At 32.7% G+C, this 15,599-nt stretch overlaps 1 protein-coding gene across 1 annotated transcript in view; it reads right to left on the bottom strand.

The window, feature by feature from the left end:
• gc (GC vitamin D binding protein) overlaps positions 1-14,720 on the bottom strand; it is a 40,474-nt gene extending 25,754 nt beyond the window's left edge. Inside the window, exons 1-3 of the mRNA XM_088911504.1 lie at positions 14,607-14,720; positions 10,926-10,995; positions 8,799-8,931 (exon numbers count right to left, since the gene is read on the bottom strand). Coding sequence (XP_088767630.1) covers positions 8,799-8,931; positions 10,926-10,995; positions 14,607-14,670 — 267 coding nt within the window. The 5' untranslated portion in view covers positions 14,671-14,720. The remainder of the gene's footprint in view (positions 1-8,798; positions 8,932-10,925; positions 10,996-14,606) is intronic.
• Between the last annotated feature and the right edge of the window lie 879 nt (positions 14,721-15,599).

Genomic DNA, 15,599 nt, shown 5'->3' with positions numbered 1-15,599 from the left:
ATGGTAATTATAGAATTTTAGATAAAATAAACAAGGAGTCTTGTGACTTCAGAATACTTTCTTAGAACCTTGGTATATTTAACGCCCACCTTTTGCTTGCTCAAGAGAACTGAGTATGTGGTATGTGTAAATATACAGTAGGCAACAGGACGGTATTTCAATGTCTGCCAGCCAGTTAACACAGCAACCAAAGAAATAGTGCAATTCTATTTCCTAGTTATGTATTGTATTTAATTAAGTCCTAGCAGCCTCCCTCTTAGCTAATGGAGGTAAGTAGCTTAATAAAAAAAAAAGTGAAGTGTCTCTCAAGGTTTTCTTTTGCTTTGCTGAAGCATTCAGCCAACACAATCTCAGAATGTGAAATTTAATAATACTTTGAGAATGATTTGTTTGATTTTTTAAACGGATCTGGAGGTCTACAATACTGTAGGTAACAATTTCCCAGTCAAATTCTTCTGAAAATGTTTTTGCAAGGTGTACAATATTCTGCTAATTGCTCATTCTGGCATAATCAAGTCTACTGCAATAAACTATAAAAGTTTATAGCACTATTACCAACAGCTATAGTAGGATCACATGGATCATTAGCTACAGTTTGTATTATAAAGCAGGCATGGTTTTATTTCAAATTAATTGTCATGTTTAATGTCTCCTACTCCAAAGCAAAATTTTCTCATTTTCTGAAAGCACATAAATGTTCTCTTTCAAGAGATACTGTACTTTCAGAATGAACAAAAGAAATAAAGAGCATTTTTTCATATTCACAAGGTTATGGAAAAAATGTTGAGCTTGTTTTGCAGAAAAAAAATCTTATCTGTGCTCACACCTGAAGAAAGTTCTATAAAATATTCTATACATTTTTTTATTCTTTCTCTTTTCAGTGTGGAATTAACTCAAGGGTGTTAACAACCTCTTCACAGTGGAGGGGCTGAAATGGGCTAGACAGAAAATTGGGAACCTGGGTTATACATTTGACCAAACAAACTTACTTGTTTTTTTAAAGGGGAACTGCAACTCTGTTTTTATATGTCTGGGTTATAATGAATCAGCAATGATTAATGCATTTGAAACCACAATGAAACTACCAGATTTATACTGTAAACACAAACATAATGCCAATTACCAATTAGATTGTATTATTTACCTACTATATATAAAAATTCAGTTGAACAAGGCAGAACAACAATAACATCAACAACTATTAAAATACATATACAACCAAAGTTTCAACTTACAGTACGTGCACCTGTCCCTTAACTGATCAAGTCGGTATTTTACTTCCAGTCAAACCAAATGCTTATGACCAAAAAATTCAAATGCTTTTTACAGTTTGTAAAGGGGTGGGTATTGGAGATCTTTGTAAAAATAACAAAAGCAATTACACTCTTAAAATAAGACAAAATACTATAAGGCACATAGAAGCACAAAACTGATTTGCCAGATGGCAAAACAATAAATACAAGTGATTTCTGAAACACAATCAACATTTCCATTAAACAAAGCAAATTATGACTTTACAAGAGTCAACCATGAATAATCACTGATCAAAAAAAGATACTGAGCAAAAGTAACTTATCACTTGTATTTAGTATAATGTTTACAGAGTTTAGAGTTTAATAATATGTTTTCAGTACCATCATGATTCATTGATCAATTGATGGAACAGAAACAAAAAATACAATCAATGTGCCTTGGTTTTCAAGAGAAATATACCTTTCATTTATTGAAATGTTGAAAGCTGGACTAAGTCAAAGCATTGTTGTGTATTACTGGATAGAAATAATGGTTTTGTCACTTATCAGGTGTTGTCAAGTGATGTTACTCCCCTTTCTAAATAACCTCAATGAAATGTTGTTTCAGTTCTTATGCGTAGATCCAATCATTCCACAGGGAAAGCTGTCTTGTTCAATAATTTTAAATTTTTGTTATTTTTTTCTGTGATGGTTGATTTTGACTAATGTCTTTTACTGTAGTTACAATGAAACTTCAGAACTGCATTATTATTTTGACAAATATATATTTACAAAGGTAGTAGGCATAATACTGCCATGTTTTACATATTTCCATTTAAATCACGTTATTAAAACCAGTTTCCTTTGATAAAAGTTTTATTGTATTTGAAAGACCCTCCTGAAAAATGGTCGAGCAAGTTTCTAAATAATTTATTTTCATAAGAAACGAAGTGGCAGAATCCTAAAAATCACCCTAGAAGCCAAATGCTTGTTAGGATTATTTCTGTTCTGATTAGAATGTAGAATGCCCAGGTATTTTCTCACCCTAAGAAGATTCAGTTCACATGGTTTTCTCATGATGTGAAATGTAAATCTAAGGTGATAATTATGTTTTCAACAGATTACATAATTAACCAAGTCTGAAAAAGACTTTGAATTGAGGGAATCAAGAGGGTCAACTGTGGTGAGTTATTTGGTCTTGATGGCCTGATGGAGATGATTTCTTTGTTACCCAAAGCTGATAAAGATGTAAATCTAGATTATTTGTCATTCCTTGCCATTGTGAAATCACACTTTTGAATTGTGACGAAAATTATTGCTTCACTATAAGCAAGAATTCTATGGTTACTATACTATGGTTTAAGTTGTCCTAGATGAAGATTTATCACTGAAAGACATTCTGTATCAGTAACAATATGCATTTAATACTTGACATGTTGAATTATAGTTTCTGTTGAGCATTATTTTTATTTTTGAACTTTTATAAAAAAATTGATTTGATGGGAATTTACTTTGTGAAGATTATATCAGTAATTTGAGAGAAAGGTTAGATCCTAATCTTGCACCTAGGACTTCCCCACTGTGCATCTCTTTCGCACCCCTCCTGCCACCCCTTCTACACCCTCGCAGCAGTTCCCTGGCTCAATCCTCAAAATAGTGAGGGGGGGTTGGGCATCTTTTCCTCACAGCTAGGCTCTCATTCCCTCAGCTAGGTGACTTATGTCCAATACACTCTATATGGCTCATTTCTCTTTCACATTCATTAGGATCTAACCAAACTACTGAATTGTTTATGGCCTTAAATACAATAACAATGCATTCAGTATGGTAATATTAAGCATATGATTTATTGATTGTATAAAAAATCATTTTGAAATAAAATCAGCTTAATTGGTCTATCTGAATTTACCTCTGCAAGCTTTAGCATTGAAAGAATATTTGTCACAGTCACCAATTACCTCCTTTTTTTTTTGGTCTGGTTTCAGAGACTCTTGACATTTTGTTTGACACTTAGACCCTTCAAAGGAATTAAAATGGGACACTATGAATTCATTATTTCTCAATTGACTGACTACATCACACATATTAAAATATAACTCTTGTCTTGAGCTTGGTAGTGTATATATTGAAAAATGTTGTTTCTATTATTTGCTTATATTGAGATAAATGTGAATTCATCCAATTAAGAAACTCTAGCACTGTTGTTATTGAAGCACTGTTTCTAGCAGGTACTGTACGTGAAAAAGTGATTGTGTCAGCTAACATTTCCTCCACGATCAGTTCTTTCACCAACACTAAGAGTTAATACCTTTAACTGTGATTCCCCCCTAAATAATACAAAAAATGTGATACTTAGGCATTGGCTAAAAACTTTTAGTTGAAGAGAAACAAAAGCTTATTGTTGCAGTTAAGAAAAAAAGTATGCTTTGAGCTCAATGTATGTGTTTGTGTGACAAAAAAGTATTCTGTAGATCAGTAAATTATACGTGTACTGTATGTTTGTCAGAAGATCAGCATCCTATCTTATTAAAAAAATCTATGAAAAAGTCTGTATGGAAACTCTAAGTAAGCTTCCACACATGTAAAGCTCATCACTAGTAAGACTTATACTTCACACACCATTACATACACGGTATACTGCATATACTGTAGTATATGATAATCACCAAGAGAACCGAATCACTTTATTTATTCATTCAATTTTTTTCAGGAAAAGTGTTCCTATTTCAGATATTGATCAAATATTTTAATTAATGCTCTTTTAATTAATCAATCAAGATTGACCGTGATATACCTGAGTGACTTTGATAGTTACTCAAACACAATATCAGCTCAGTTGTGAAAGTGTTGATTTGCCACAGGTGATGAGGCAATTTAACATGCTGAATGTGAAACATGGTAAAAATCAAACAAGAAAAACATAGAAAGGAACTATAATGCTTCATTCATCAAGGGTATAATGCATTTATGTTCCCTCTTTCTCTTGTTCCAATGATTAATTTAACTTTTTTGTCTTAGATTTTGTGTACAAACAAAATAAAATTAATTATATCACCGAATAAAACTTTATGACACTAAAATTATGATTTGTGTTTCTGTCGAAATGCTAAACCATTTGCAATGCTTCAGTTATTAAAATAAGACTAAATACCCATAATATATGCATCAAAAACAATGTTACTAGCAATTAGAGACCAGGAAATGCAATATAGCTTTGAGTACAATAATTTAAAATAATGAAAGACTGACAACATAATTTTCATTTATTTAGTTACAGATTGTCTGTGCCTGTGGAGTATTTAAAAACTAAAATTGAATCAATACAGTGTTGGTAGGCTTCTGCTTCTGAAGAGATATTTACAAGGTGGAGAAACACATTTTCCCTTGTTAAAAGACAGCTCACACAGCTATAAATCGTTTCAGATATACTGTATAATCAATCTAGGTACAACATGTGTTTAAAAATGCGCTTAGTTGCTAGGGAGCCTGTCTGATCCCAAGTTACCTGGCATCAGATTCTGATGTCTCTACTTTCAATTGTAAACTGGCTGTTGTTCCTCATTCACAAAGCTCTTTAGTATAGACATTACTTTGTTTTGTATTTTAAAATGATTATATTAAAAGGACAATATTTTTATTCTAATGTATTACAATTTACTCTATTCTCCCTGGGTAGATATTGCACATGCTATGTACATCACAGACAGTGTGGTATGTACACGAAACTTATCATCTATAACTACAGCAAATTCACAAAGTTATCAGAAAAATTACAATACTTTTTGAAGTTAATGAACTGATATTTCAATAAACAGCCATGAGACAGGTAACGTCATTCGAATGATTAACATTTGTCATAATCAGGGTGGATCAAAAGGGGTTAAAGTCAGAGGCTCGTAGACTATGTGGCCACCAATGAAAAGTATACAAGGTATACGTCTTAATGCATGCTTTATACCACGTTGCAGGAGCTGTCTTTTATAGATCCTGGTCTCTTAGCCTGCTACATGTCATTCCAGCTCTTTATACAAATATTCCATGAGGCTCAGGTCTGTTGAGTACAGTCTTGATATTACACACGTGAAAACATCTCATTGTTTTCGAGGTGATACAATGTTTATGCAATGTCCAAAGTCACTTGAGTTTATCATGAACGATAATCAAAAATATGACATAATATGTATTAAATATCCACTATATATATAATATTCTTCTAATAAGAATGAGGAAGATTAATGTATAATTAATAATTAACTTCTAATAATTAATTATAACTTCAAAGGATTTGATTCAAAGTATTTTATCTACTACACCAGGAAACCCTGCAACACAATTAAAAGATGTGATTAAATCAGTATTCATACTGTATAATACTCTGACAAGATTTTAAGACCACAACCTTCACCAGAAATAAGCAACTTGCTGAGAATGGATGGATATATTGAACATTTTTATCTGACTTTTAGAACTACAAGAAGAGTCTAATCACGCTGAGATTTGTTTTCTTGTGTATTTTTGTTTCACTACACTGCCTCAAGGCGATGTTTGTTTGGTATTATGAATTAAGACACTTTGATAATATTTTCTTACATGTAATTTTAATAATACAGCACTGTTATATTAAGACTACATTAATAATAATAACTATCAGTAGTAATTTATATTTAAGTAAAATATAGAATTATGAAATTTATAGAAATTTGAATTTTAGTAATTTTGCATGTAAAAGCTCACTTTTAAATTTGCTTTAAATAAAACATTCAATAAAACATTTCTGAATTCCAGAACACCTGCATATTCTCATTGATTCTGTTGATAAATGAATGTTTAAAGATATGAATGCAGTGTGTTTTATTAAGTAAAACTTAGCAAAATACAGTAGAGTAAAAAAAAATTAGCATGCATTTTATATTAAAATGTGCTTTTATAAGGGCAGTAACATACTTTTTATACTGGTACATTTTGTTAAATGTAAAAAATATAAAAAAAAGTGGGGTGTCCAAATTATGGGCCATTTAAAAGTGACAGTATGTTAACAAAAGGTTTGATTGAACTGGAAGGAGGAGAAGTACAAAATTGCCTTATTTTGGTGAAGTATTATTCTTACTGTCAAACAGGGATTGGAGATATTATTTCACATTTGACCTAAGAATGTCTGGAAATGCATGTTTAAAAGTGGAATGGTGTCTTCAATTATTAGTATGTCTCTAATAGTCTCTATCAACCGTACACCTTTTAATGTTTGCCAGTGAACTAATGTCCATGATAATTTGTTATCAAGATAATATCTGTAAATAATGTTTGAAAGAATACACTACAATGTCATGCAATTATTGCTTTCCCAAAATGATTTGTCAGTGCACAGAAATGTATTTTTAGCAGATAACTATTAAATAGGTAACATGTATATAGAAAATTGAAAGAAAGCTATCAATCTTTTTATAGATGGAAGTTTTTAGAAGAGGAAAGTATGCCTTACTTATTAAGACCAAAATACCTATTTGCAAACAGTATGATGGAATACCATTGCAGATTTATAGCATAAGTGACTTCTAACGCATTCTACTAGTATGCGACTTTCACTGTAGACCTTCTGTTAATTAGCTCTGTTGGTGACAAATGTTAATCGATCTATCCATCAATTTTCTAACCGTTTTATCAAATACTAGGTCACTGGGAAGCTGGAGCCAGTACCAACAAGCAATGGGTGCAAGGCATAAACTGAATGGGACGACAGCCCATTGCGGAGCACACACAGACACAAAAACACACACTCACACCATATCCAAATGTCCCAGAAGCCTATTAACCTATCTTTGGACTGTGGGAGGAACCCTCACACCAACATGGGGAGAACTTCTACCTCCATGCAGACAGCACCTGAGGAATTGAAGCCTGGGTCCCAGCATTGTGAGACAGAAATGTTAAGCCACCATACCACCCCAAATGTTAATCAGCATAATTAATTTGCAAATGTTTTTAAGATCAGGTTTTTATTTTGGCTTCAAGGAAGAACATCAGAACAGTTACAAAATTACTATGAACATTGTCAAAGGTCTCCTCCTCCCTCTCTCCTTTCTGACAGTCTCCCCATCTCTCCCTAGACACCAAAAGACAGGTGCTAATCTTTCATTTATTTCACTCACCGTTTTCCTCTAGGTCTCCAAAGTAAATTAATTTACCTATGTTTTGTTGGTTCAATCAATGATTGAGCAATGTTCATGCACCTGCTCCAAAAAAATATTATTTTCTTGGTTGCTTTGTGAATCTGTTGCAGTTATTAGGATAATGATTCTTTGACAAGTTTCAAAAAGTTAATTTTACTCTGCAATGACATATACAATTAATCAATTCATTTTCGTTTAAGCTTTAATGAAATATATGCTCAGAAAAGCATTTATTAACTCTTTTCTGGGAAAACTGGGTCTTCTCCACAGTGAAATGGAACTGCACAGGTTCAGCTCAAATCACCACCAGCTTAAACTTTGAAAGCACAACTTAACATTAAACATGGTTTTCAGGCTCTAATATTACCACTCAGAGTAAAGCAAAGAGCATTAGGTTCAGGCAGAAAATTATATAGGACATTTTGTGACCAGCTTTTAGAAGAATGGGTTTTGTTTAGGAATTAAAGGTAATAAGACATTTTAAGAATCAAACATTTTTGCATCCAATTTCAAACTGCTTCAGGGTCACAGAGTGAAAGGTATCTATAAATTAAAACTACATGACAAAATAACTCAAAATTTCAAATTATTTTTCATATATTCCCCTTTAGAGACACTTCACTTAGTACACAGGTTGCATTTTCAATCTGAAACAACCACTTAATAAAGCTAGAGGTCATTAAATGGAGCAAAGGGAACCTTTAATAACTGGATCATGTTATTTTAACTCTTTGGTGTTTTATGTCAGCCTGAAGTGTACTTCTGTTTTGTAACTATTCTACCTCTGCTAAATACCTTTCAATTGTACTTACACAAACATTAAGGAAAATATAATAACTTTTGTATTATATGTAATAATGTTTCCTCTTTATTAAGAACACACTAAACATTTCTTTCCAGATGTAATTTTAAATGCATAAATTTGAGATGTAAAAATTTGAGAAATAAAAAGGTGTCTGAGAGGTTTAGTGAATTGGAAATGGTTCATCGAAATATAGTTATAGAGGCATGATGGATGTTTTCTTTTGAAAAAACACTAAAAGAACGAATTTTTACCTTGAAAAAACCTATGGAATGATTAATAGGATTAAATCTTTGCAGTCACATTTTTAAAAATACTAATATGTACTGTTTCACCTTCTTAGCATCAATCCAAAGATATTATTTTCATTTTTAGTTGTAGTGATCAGTTTACTTATTCAGAAAAAAACATGCCTTAAATAATTTTATTAAGAGACTTGTTTCTCCTCCTGTTTTATTAAAATAAAATGACAATTCAATATAAAAGTCTTAGTGTCTCTGGGTAGCTTTTTGGCCAGGACATACAGTATCACACAATGCCAAGCAGACAGATATTCTTTAAATACTGTACATGCCATTCCTATGACACAAAACTCACCACAGTATCATAGCAGTCAGGACTAGCTTCTTCTGCACAGCATTTGTCGGCCAGCTTTACCATTTCATCAGTAACAGCATTTATTTCTTCAAATGTTCCAGTGGAGAATTTCTGGCTGTAGAGAACAACACCTCTGGAAAACAAAACAAAGGAAAACAAAATAAAATACTAAACTCTTCTCATCTTAAGTATAAATGCATAATTTCTGAAACAAGGTGTTTTATCTTATAAAGTATATGGCCTTTCCCCTGACCAATTCAAAAATAAAAAAATAATCAAATCAGATTTACTTTAATAATTTCAGATGTACCTGCAAGTGTGAATTAATTGGTCTTGTATGTATCTAGAAACTGAATTTCACTGCAATTACATAGAAGCTACACAAGATTGTGACAAAAGTATCCATTATATAATAGCCATTATATTTATTGTGAGAAATGATATGTACAGTACATGTACTGTACACTGATCCTTCCTATTTAAAACATTTACAAAATAATGCATACACATTTTTAATGAATATTTTTTAAAACTGAAATGTTCAAATTGAAGGATACTAAGGGAAAGATAAGTTGCAGAAAATGTCAGCAAAAACTAAAGAGATAAGGCTGAAATATGTGGATTGTTCACAAGCAATTAGAGCTGCAGTCCTTTTTGGATATGTCTCTACTAACTTCCCATGCCAGCTTGGTATAAAGTTTGCCTATACAGTATATTGGCAGATTGGTTGAAGATTTCTCATGTAACCTGGTTATAGCTTACTATATGTCCAGAAGCTTTGAAGGCTTTCCAAAGATTCTCTATAGGATCCAAGTCAAGACCGTGAATCCCCTTTGTCAAAGGCATTCCCCTTTTTTAATCTTAAGCCACTCCAGAGTAGCTTTGGCCTTGTGCTGTGGATCATTGTCCTACTGAAAGGTGAATATTTGTCCCAGTTGTACGTTTTTTGTAGGCTAAAATAGAATTTCCTCTAGTATTTGCCAGTATTTTGCTCCACTCGTTTTCCTTTCAGTCCTAACAGTCTTTTCAATCATAGTACAATGCTGCTACCAGCATGCTTGATAATAGGAATGGTGTTGACATTGATGAGTGTTGAGATGAGTTGTGTGGAGTCTATGCCAAATGTTACATGGCATTTAGACCAAAAATGTCCAATTTTGGTCTTCTCTGACCACAACACCTTTTAGCACATTTTTACAGGCTAACGTAGGTGAACTGTTGCATGTAACGTCATGCAGACTTTGAGATGGCTTATTTTTAGTAATGACTTCTTTCTTTCCATCCTGCCATAAAGGTTAGTTTTGTGAAGGGTTCATTTTCTCATCTTAAACTCTGAACTCTGTAGCTCTTTCAAAGTTGTCTTTGGTTCCACAGTGGTATCTCTCACCAGTTTTCTGTGGCAGTATCTGGGTGATATGATGCACCTTCCATTTCTTGATGATTGAACAAATTGTGGGGCAGTACAGTGGTGCATCATTGGGGCCCTGGGTTCAATTCCAGACCTGGATTACTATCTACATATACAGTAGTTTGTATGTTCTCACCATGTTTGTGTAGGTTTACTCCAGGTGCCGTGGTTTCCTCCCACAGTCAAAAAGCATACTGGTAGGTTAACTGGTTTCTGGGAAAACTGGCCCTGGTGTGAGTGAGTGTCTGCGTGTTTGTGTGTACCCTATGATGGACTGGTCTTCTTATGCCTGTTTCTTGTTGGGATAAACTCTAGCTCCTCTGCAACATTGAATTGATAAAAGTGCTTAGAAAATGCATAGATGAATAAACGGTGCTTAAAGGTACATTCACAGATTTCAATATTTTTGGTTCCCTTCTCTGTTTTTGTTCAATAACTATCCTTGGCTTGCTTTGAATGGTCCTTATAATCTTCATGGTGGAGAATGTGCTTGAAATTCACTGCTTGATGGAGGAACCTGACAGCAGTAGATGTTGTTATTCTGCAGTCATGAGAATCATTATTATAGCACTCAAACAGAGGATATTCAACTAATTGTGGGGCTCATTAATTCTTCCGTACAAAATATATTGTGATATTACTGCGCAGTTTCTAATTAATGATAAAGATGAAGTTTCTTTTTGGTGGACAGCAAACACATTTTAAATACTTATACATACATTGCTTTGAATGTTTCCTTTCCATAGTCTGCATATTCTTGGCAAATCCTTTCTTTTTCATATGGTTTTCCTAGAAAACAAAAACATTGCTATCACTGCCACAAAAATAGAATACTAATGTCTTATCATATCATTATTTATTAATTAAAACTCCTACTGACTTTTCAATTATTGCATGTTCTATGTTATTGTACAGTATGTTTTAAAACAAAATAATTATATGGAAGTAAAATGGATTTTTAATAATGCTAGCAGGTTTTCTTGTCCAGATCTACAAAACAAAGTGATGACAAAAATACGATTTTCAAATGCTGCTCTACAACATAGGACAACAACAAGATGTATTTTTTATTTTTCTGTGCTGCAAAGAGAAGAAAGGAAACAAAACATTTTGGCTGTGGAGCCTTCTTCAGGTGTCACCCTAAATCTAAAACCCTAAATCTGAAGAAGGCTCCACAGCCAACATGTTGTTTTTCTTTTCTTCTCTTTTCAGCATGGAATGAACCTTTACTTGAACATTTGCAGCCTTCGCATGCTGACGTGGCTACCTATTTGAATTATTTTGTGGTTGCCCTTGCGTGGAATATGTACAACAAAGAATAGCAGATACTTAAAGGAAAGTGTTGGACATTGGCAAATAGCTACAATTCCATGGCACCAAAGCAAATCATCTCAGTCCATGTTAATAGGAGTAGTGTTCTAAAAAAGAATCTGACATTGCAAAACAAAAGCATTTGTTTGTCCTCTTAGTTTGGCATCTATGTCAAATAGAAATTAAGTGTCAGTAAAGCAGTATTTTTAACTGCGTAATGTAAAGAAACAGAACATATCATTCAATAGTTTAACTTTGTGAATCCATACAAACAATACAGACATACTTTTGCAAAGCACAGCACAAAAAATGTAAAATATACACAACTTAAAATATACAATATTTCTCTCCTCTAAGGCAAATTGATCTTATTCAATTTTTTAACTTCTAACTAACCTTCTAACTTCTCTTTACTTTAAAGTGGCTTTCTAGTTAAAAAAACCTTAATCAGAACATTGACAGGGTTTAAAAATGATATTATTTGGTCTAGAAATAGCAAAGAAAAATACAAAAGACTCGGAAATTATTCAAGACTGGGCACACATCTAGCAAATGACATTTAACATTGACAGATGAAAAGTTTTGCATGCAGTTAGCACAAAGGTGCATTAAACTGAATTAGAAGAGACACCCTTGGAAAGGATTTAGGCATTTATGCCGATTTGACATTTTCCTTTTGTAGGCAAAGTAGGAAAGCAATAAAATAAAAGAGAAAATGACAGAGGTTAAAGGAAAAAATACATTACATATTTTAGGAGTAAGACCCTACTTAGAACACTGTGTTCATTTCTGATTTCCAATGTAGAAAATCTACATTGCTGGCCTGGAGTTCAAAGAAGATCAGAAAAAATGTAAAAAAAAATTATTACTTTTCTCTAAGGCAAATTAATCTTATTCTGTGTCTCTAACACTCCTCTTTACTTTAGAGTGACATTCTAATTCTAAATAAATTCCCTAAATCAGAACATCGAAAGGGTTTATTATTTTTTCCATAATCTAGAAATAGCAAAAAAAGACTCAGAAATTATTCAAGACTTGGCTAGTAAATGACATTTGCTATTGACAAATGAAATGTTTGGAATGCAGTAACACACACTAAATTTGAAAAAGCACCAAAGGAATTTCAGGAGAAGCTGAGTAACAGGAACTGAAACTTTAGTTTTGAGTTTAAAATGTTTTGAGGGGATTGCATTCGAGTTCACTTGACTGCATAATTGCATAGCTTCAAATCAACTAATTATTTTAGCTTGGTCACAACTGTCGCCTCATTGGCTTTGGGATTGTCAGCCCCAGATTCAAGATGACACTTAGCCGTACACATCTGGATCTGGTCTAGTACTATCAGATATGTCACTTAACTGTTAACTCCATCATATTACATTAAAAACATCTTCAATTGGACTTTTGAGACGATGGAGCTGGATGCAATTCAGCAAATTTTGCACCTTACCAATGTTTATTTAATTTAATTATGCAGCTACAGAGGTTGGTGAGTTAAAACTGTACTCCATGCAATATGTACCTTACTGTACATACTTATGATGAACACAAGTGGAATCAGTTTTGTGCATGCACATGCAAAGGGACAATCTGAGGGATTACTTCATGTTCAACTATATAACAAGAAATCAATGTCACAATCAATGTCAGTGGAATTTGGAACAGGAACAATAAAGACTGAACCCAGAGAATGCGTATTTACAATAAGGTCTGTGTGCAAAATATCCAGGCCATATTGTTGAGGTTGGATCCCAAGGATGCAGGCTGGGATTCTGGGACTGGCCACAACCTTCAAAATATTGCCATTCCTCATTTATTAACTTTTTAGATGTTATTGTGTATCATAATGTATGCTGAAGCTGAATCAGAGTGAGACTATTGCAACACCACTCTGGGTAATTATGTGTAACATGAATCCAAAGATCCCAAAGAGTTATTTAATTGGTTTATTTTAAATCATCGATGTTTGATGTGATATTTTAAATATATTTAAATCTTAATATAAAAATGTATATTTGAGGCAGGTGGTGTATTTAAAGGCTTTGGAGGACAGTTTCTCTTCCAGGTCAGTAATAGACCAACAGAGTTCAACAGAGATTCATAAGACACTGCACTCCAAGTTGGAATACATTTTTATTTACTTACTGTGTCTTTAAGATACTCCATCCCATATCAATAATAGTCACATGTCAAATTTGTTGCATTTTTTGTGGTGCATGTACAACAAAAGTGTCAAAATGGAAGAAAAAAAAGGTTAAAGCTGCTAATGTAGTTAAATGTTTGCTATGGGTGCCTATTTGGTATCTTTCTGCATTTTCCATGCATATTTTAGTCAAAGTTAAAAAATGCAATTGTGGTTGTAATTTATAGCCATTTTTTCTCTGAACTTTACAACATTACAGATATAATATACAGTATGGTAGTTTTATATTGTACTCCAATACCTGCTACTCAATTTCTAGGGGGTGCATTTTCCAAAATAAAATATACTGTAATGTATGTGTGGACTTAGAGTGTGATATACTGTAGAATAGCCTATATAATTTATATTATGAACATTGGTAAAAGAAACATACATTAAGTCAAAGCTTAAATGTGCAAACTAGCCATTCCACACAGCAGTGTTATTAAACTGAAAGAGTTTTTAAAAATCATAACAAGGTCAATGCTTTGATTGGGAGCTTTTTCTCAAGATTCACAAGATTATCTCTGCTATTCTGTTCTGCTTACTGTATGCAATTCAGAAATTAAAAATGTAACTCTTAAAAATAATATAAAAAATCAATCACCTTTCTTTGTTGAAACTACTGCATTGCCATTGACCTTGAAAAATGTTTTTTTTAGAATTAAACTGTATCAAGATACAAGAATATGATAATACTGAACAACAGAAACATAAAATAATAGAATCTATCAATAATAACTTTTGTGAGTTGCTGGGCAGATTTTAATAACAAAATATATGCAATTCTTTTAAAAAGCAAGACATTCAATCCTTGTGAAACCAAAATTTGGCACACAAATTTGCAAAACACTTAATGAGAAATGTGCTTCCATCAAACCATATTGTAATAAAACACATTTCTTACCTCTATCTCTTGACAAGACACAGGCAATTGTAGAAGTCAGTAAAATAATTGGAATGATCTTCATTTTGTAACATAGATTTTCTTTTAGTAGCCAATCTGCAGATTCTAATGCGATATTAAAGTACTGGACGCAGTTCTGTTTAATATAATGTCAACTTAAGTTTGCCCTGTAAAACATTAACCTTAGAAAATGTTGACACTCAAGCCATTTTTCAAACAAGATGAATGGTTTACTGAACTATTGCCAAATGATGCGTGTTACAAGGAATAAAACCACAAGCAAAGCATACCTACATTTTCTTCATGTACAGTAACTAAGACAGCAATAAACAATATTCTTATTGTTAGCTTTTTTCACACAAATATTAAAGATTGCCATTTGTTAATCATTTTAAAAAACAAAATACTGTAAGATTAAATAAACAAGTCTCTGCACATCTGATCAAATATTTAACAGGGTGCATAGTACATAACTGACAGGACTGAATCTCCAAATCGGCCAAGATGTTATCGCTTTTATCTTGCTGTGATGAAGACTTATGGGAATTATTTCATTTTCATTCCAGTCAAATCCCAAAATGGACAGAAAACTGAGAAATTACAGATTACAGAGGTAGATGCTCCGATGGGATGATGTAAACACTGGAGTATCACATGAATGCATATTAAGACCACTACTCTTATTAATTTATATCAATGTTCTACACTAGTATAGTAAGGAATCAAGTGAAGTTGAAAGAAATACTCAAACAGAAGACCAAACCTGTAGAAGAAAAAAAGAAAAATTTCAAAAAATGTAGCCAGAATTAAAGCATGGGAGAACACCTACTGTAGCAGATGAAATTGAATGTAGGCAAGCACATACAGTACAGTATATATACTGTAGAAGACACAGAAACTGCAGATATGAAATAGGAATCAGTGAACACACTCCTAAAAAAACTTAAAATGTAGAATTGAAATCATTAGCTCATGTAGAAAATTGCGCAAAAT

Source organism: Atractosteus spatula, chromosome 3 (assembly GCF_055471065.1).
Source record: "Atractosteus spatula isolate fAtrSpa1 chromosome 3, fAtrSpa1.hap1, whole genome shotgun sequence".
NCBI lineage: Eukaryota > Metazoa > Chordata > Actinopteri > Semionotiformes > Lepisosteidae > Atractosteus > Atractosteus spatula.
This window is presented reverse-complemented; position numbering and strand designations above follow the sequence as displayed.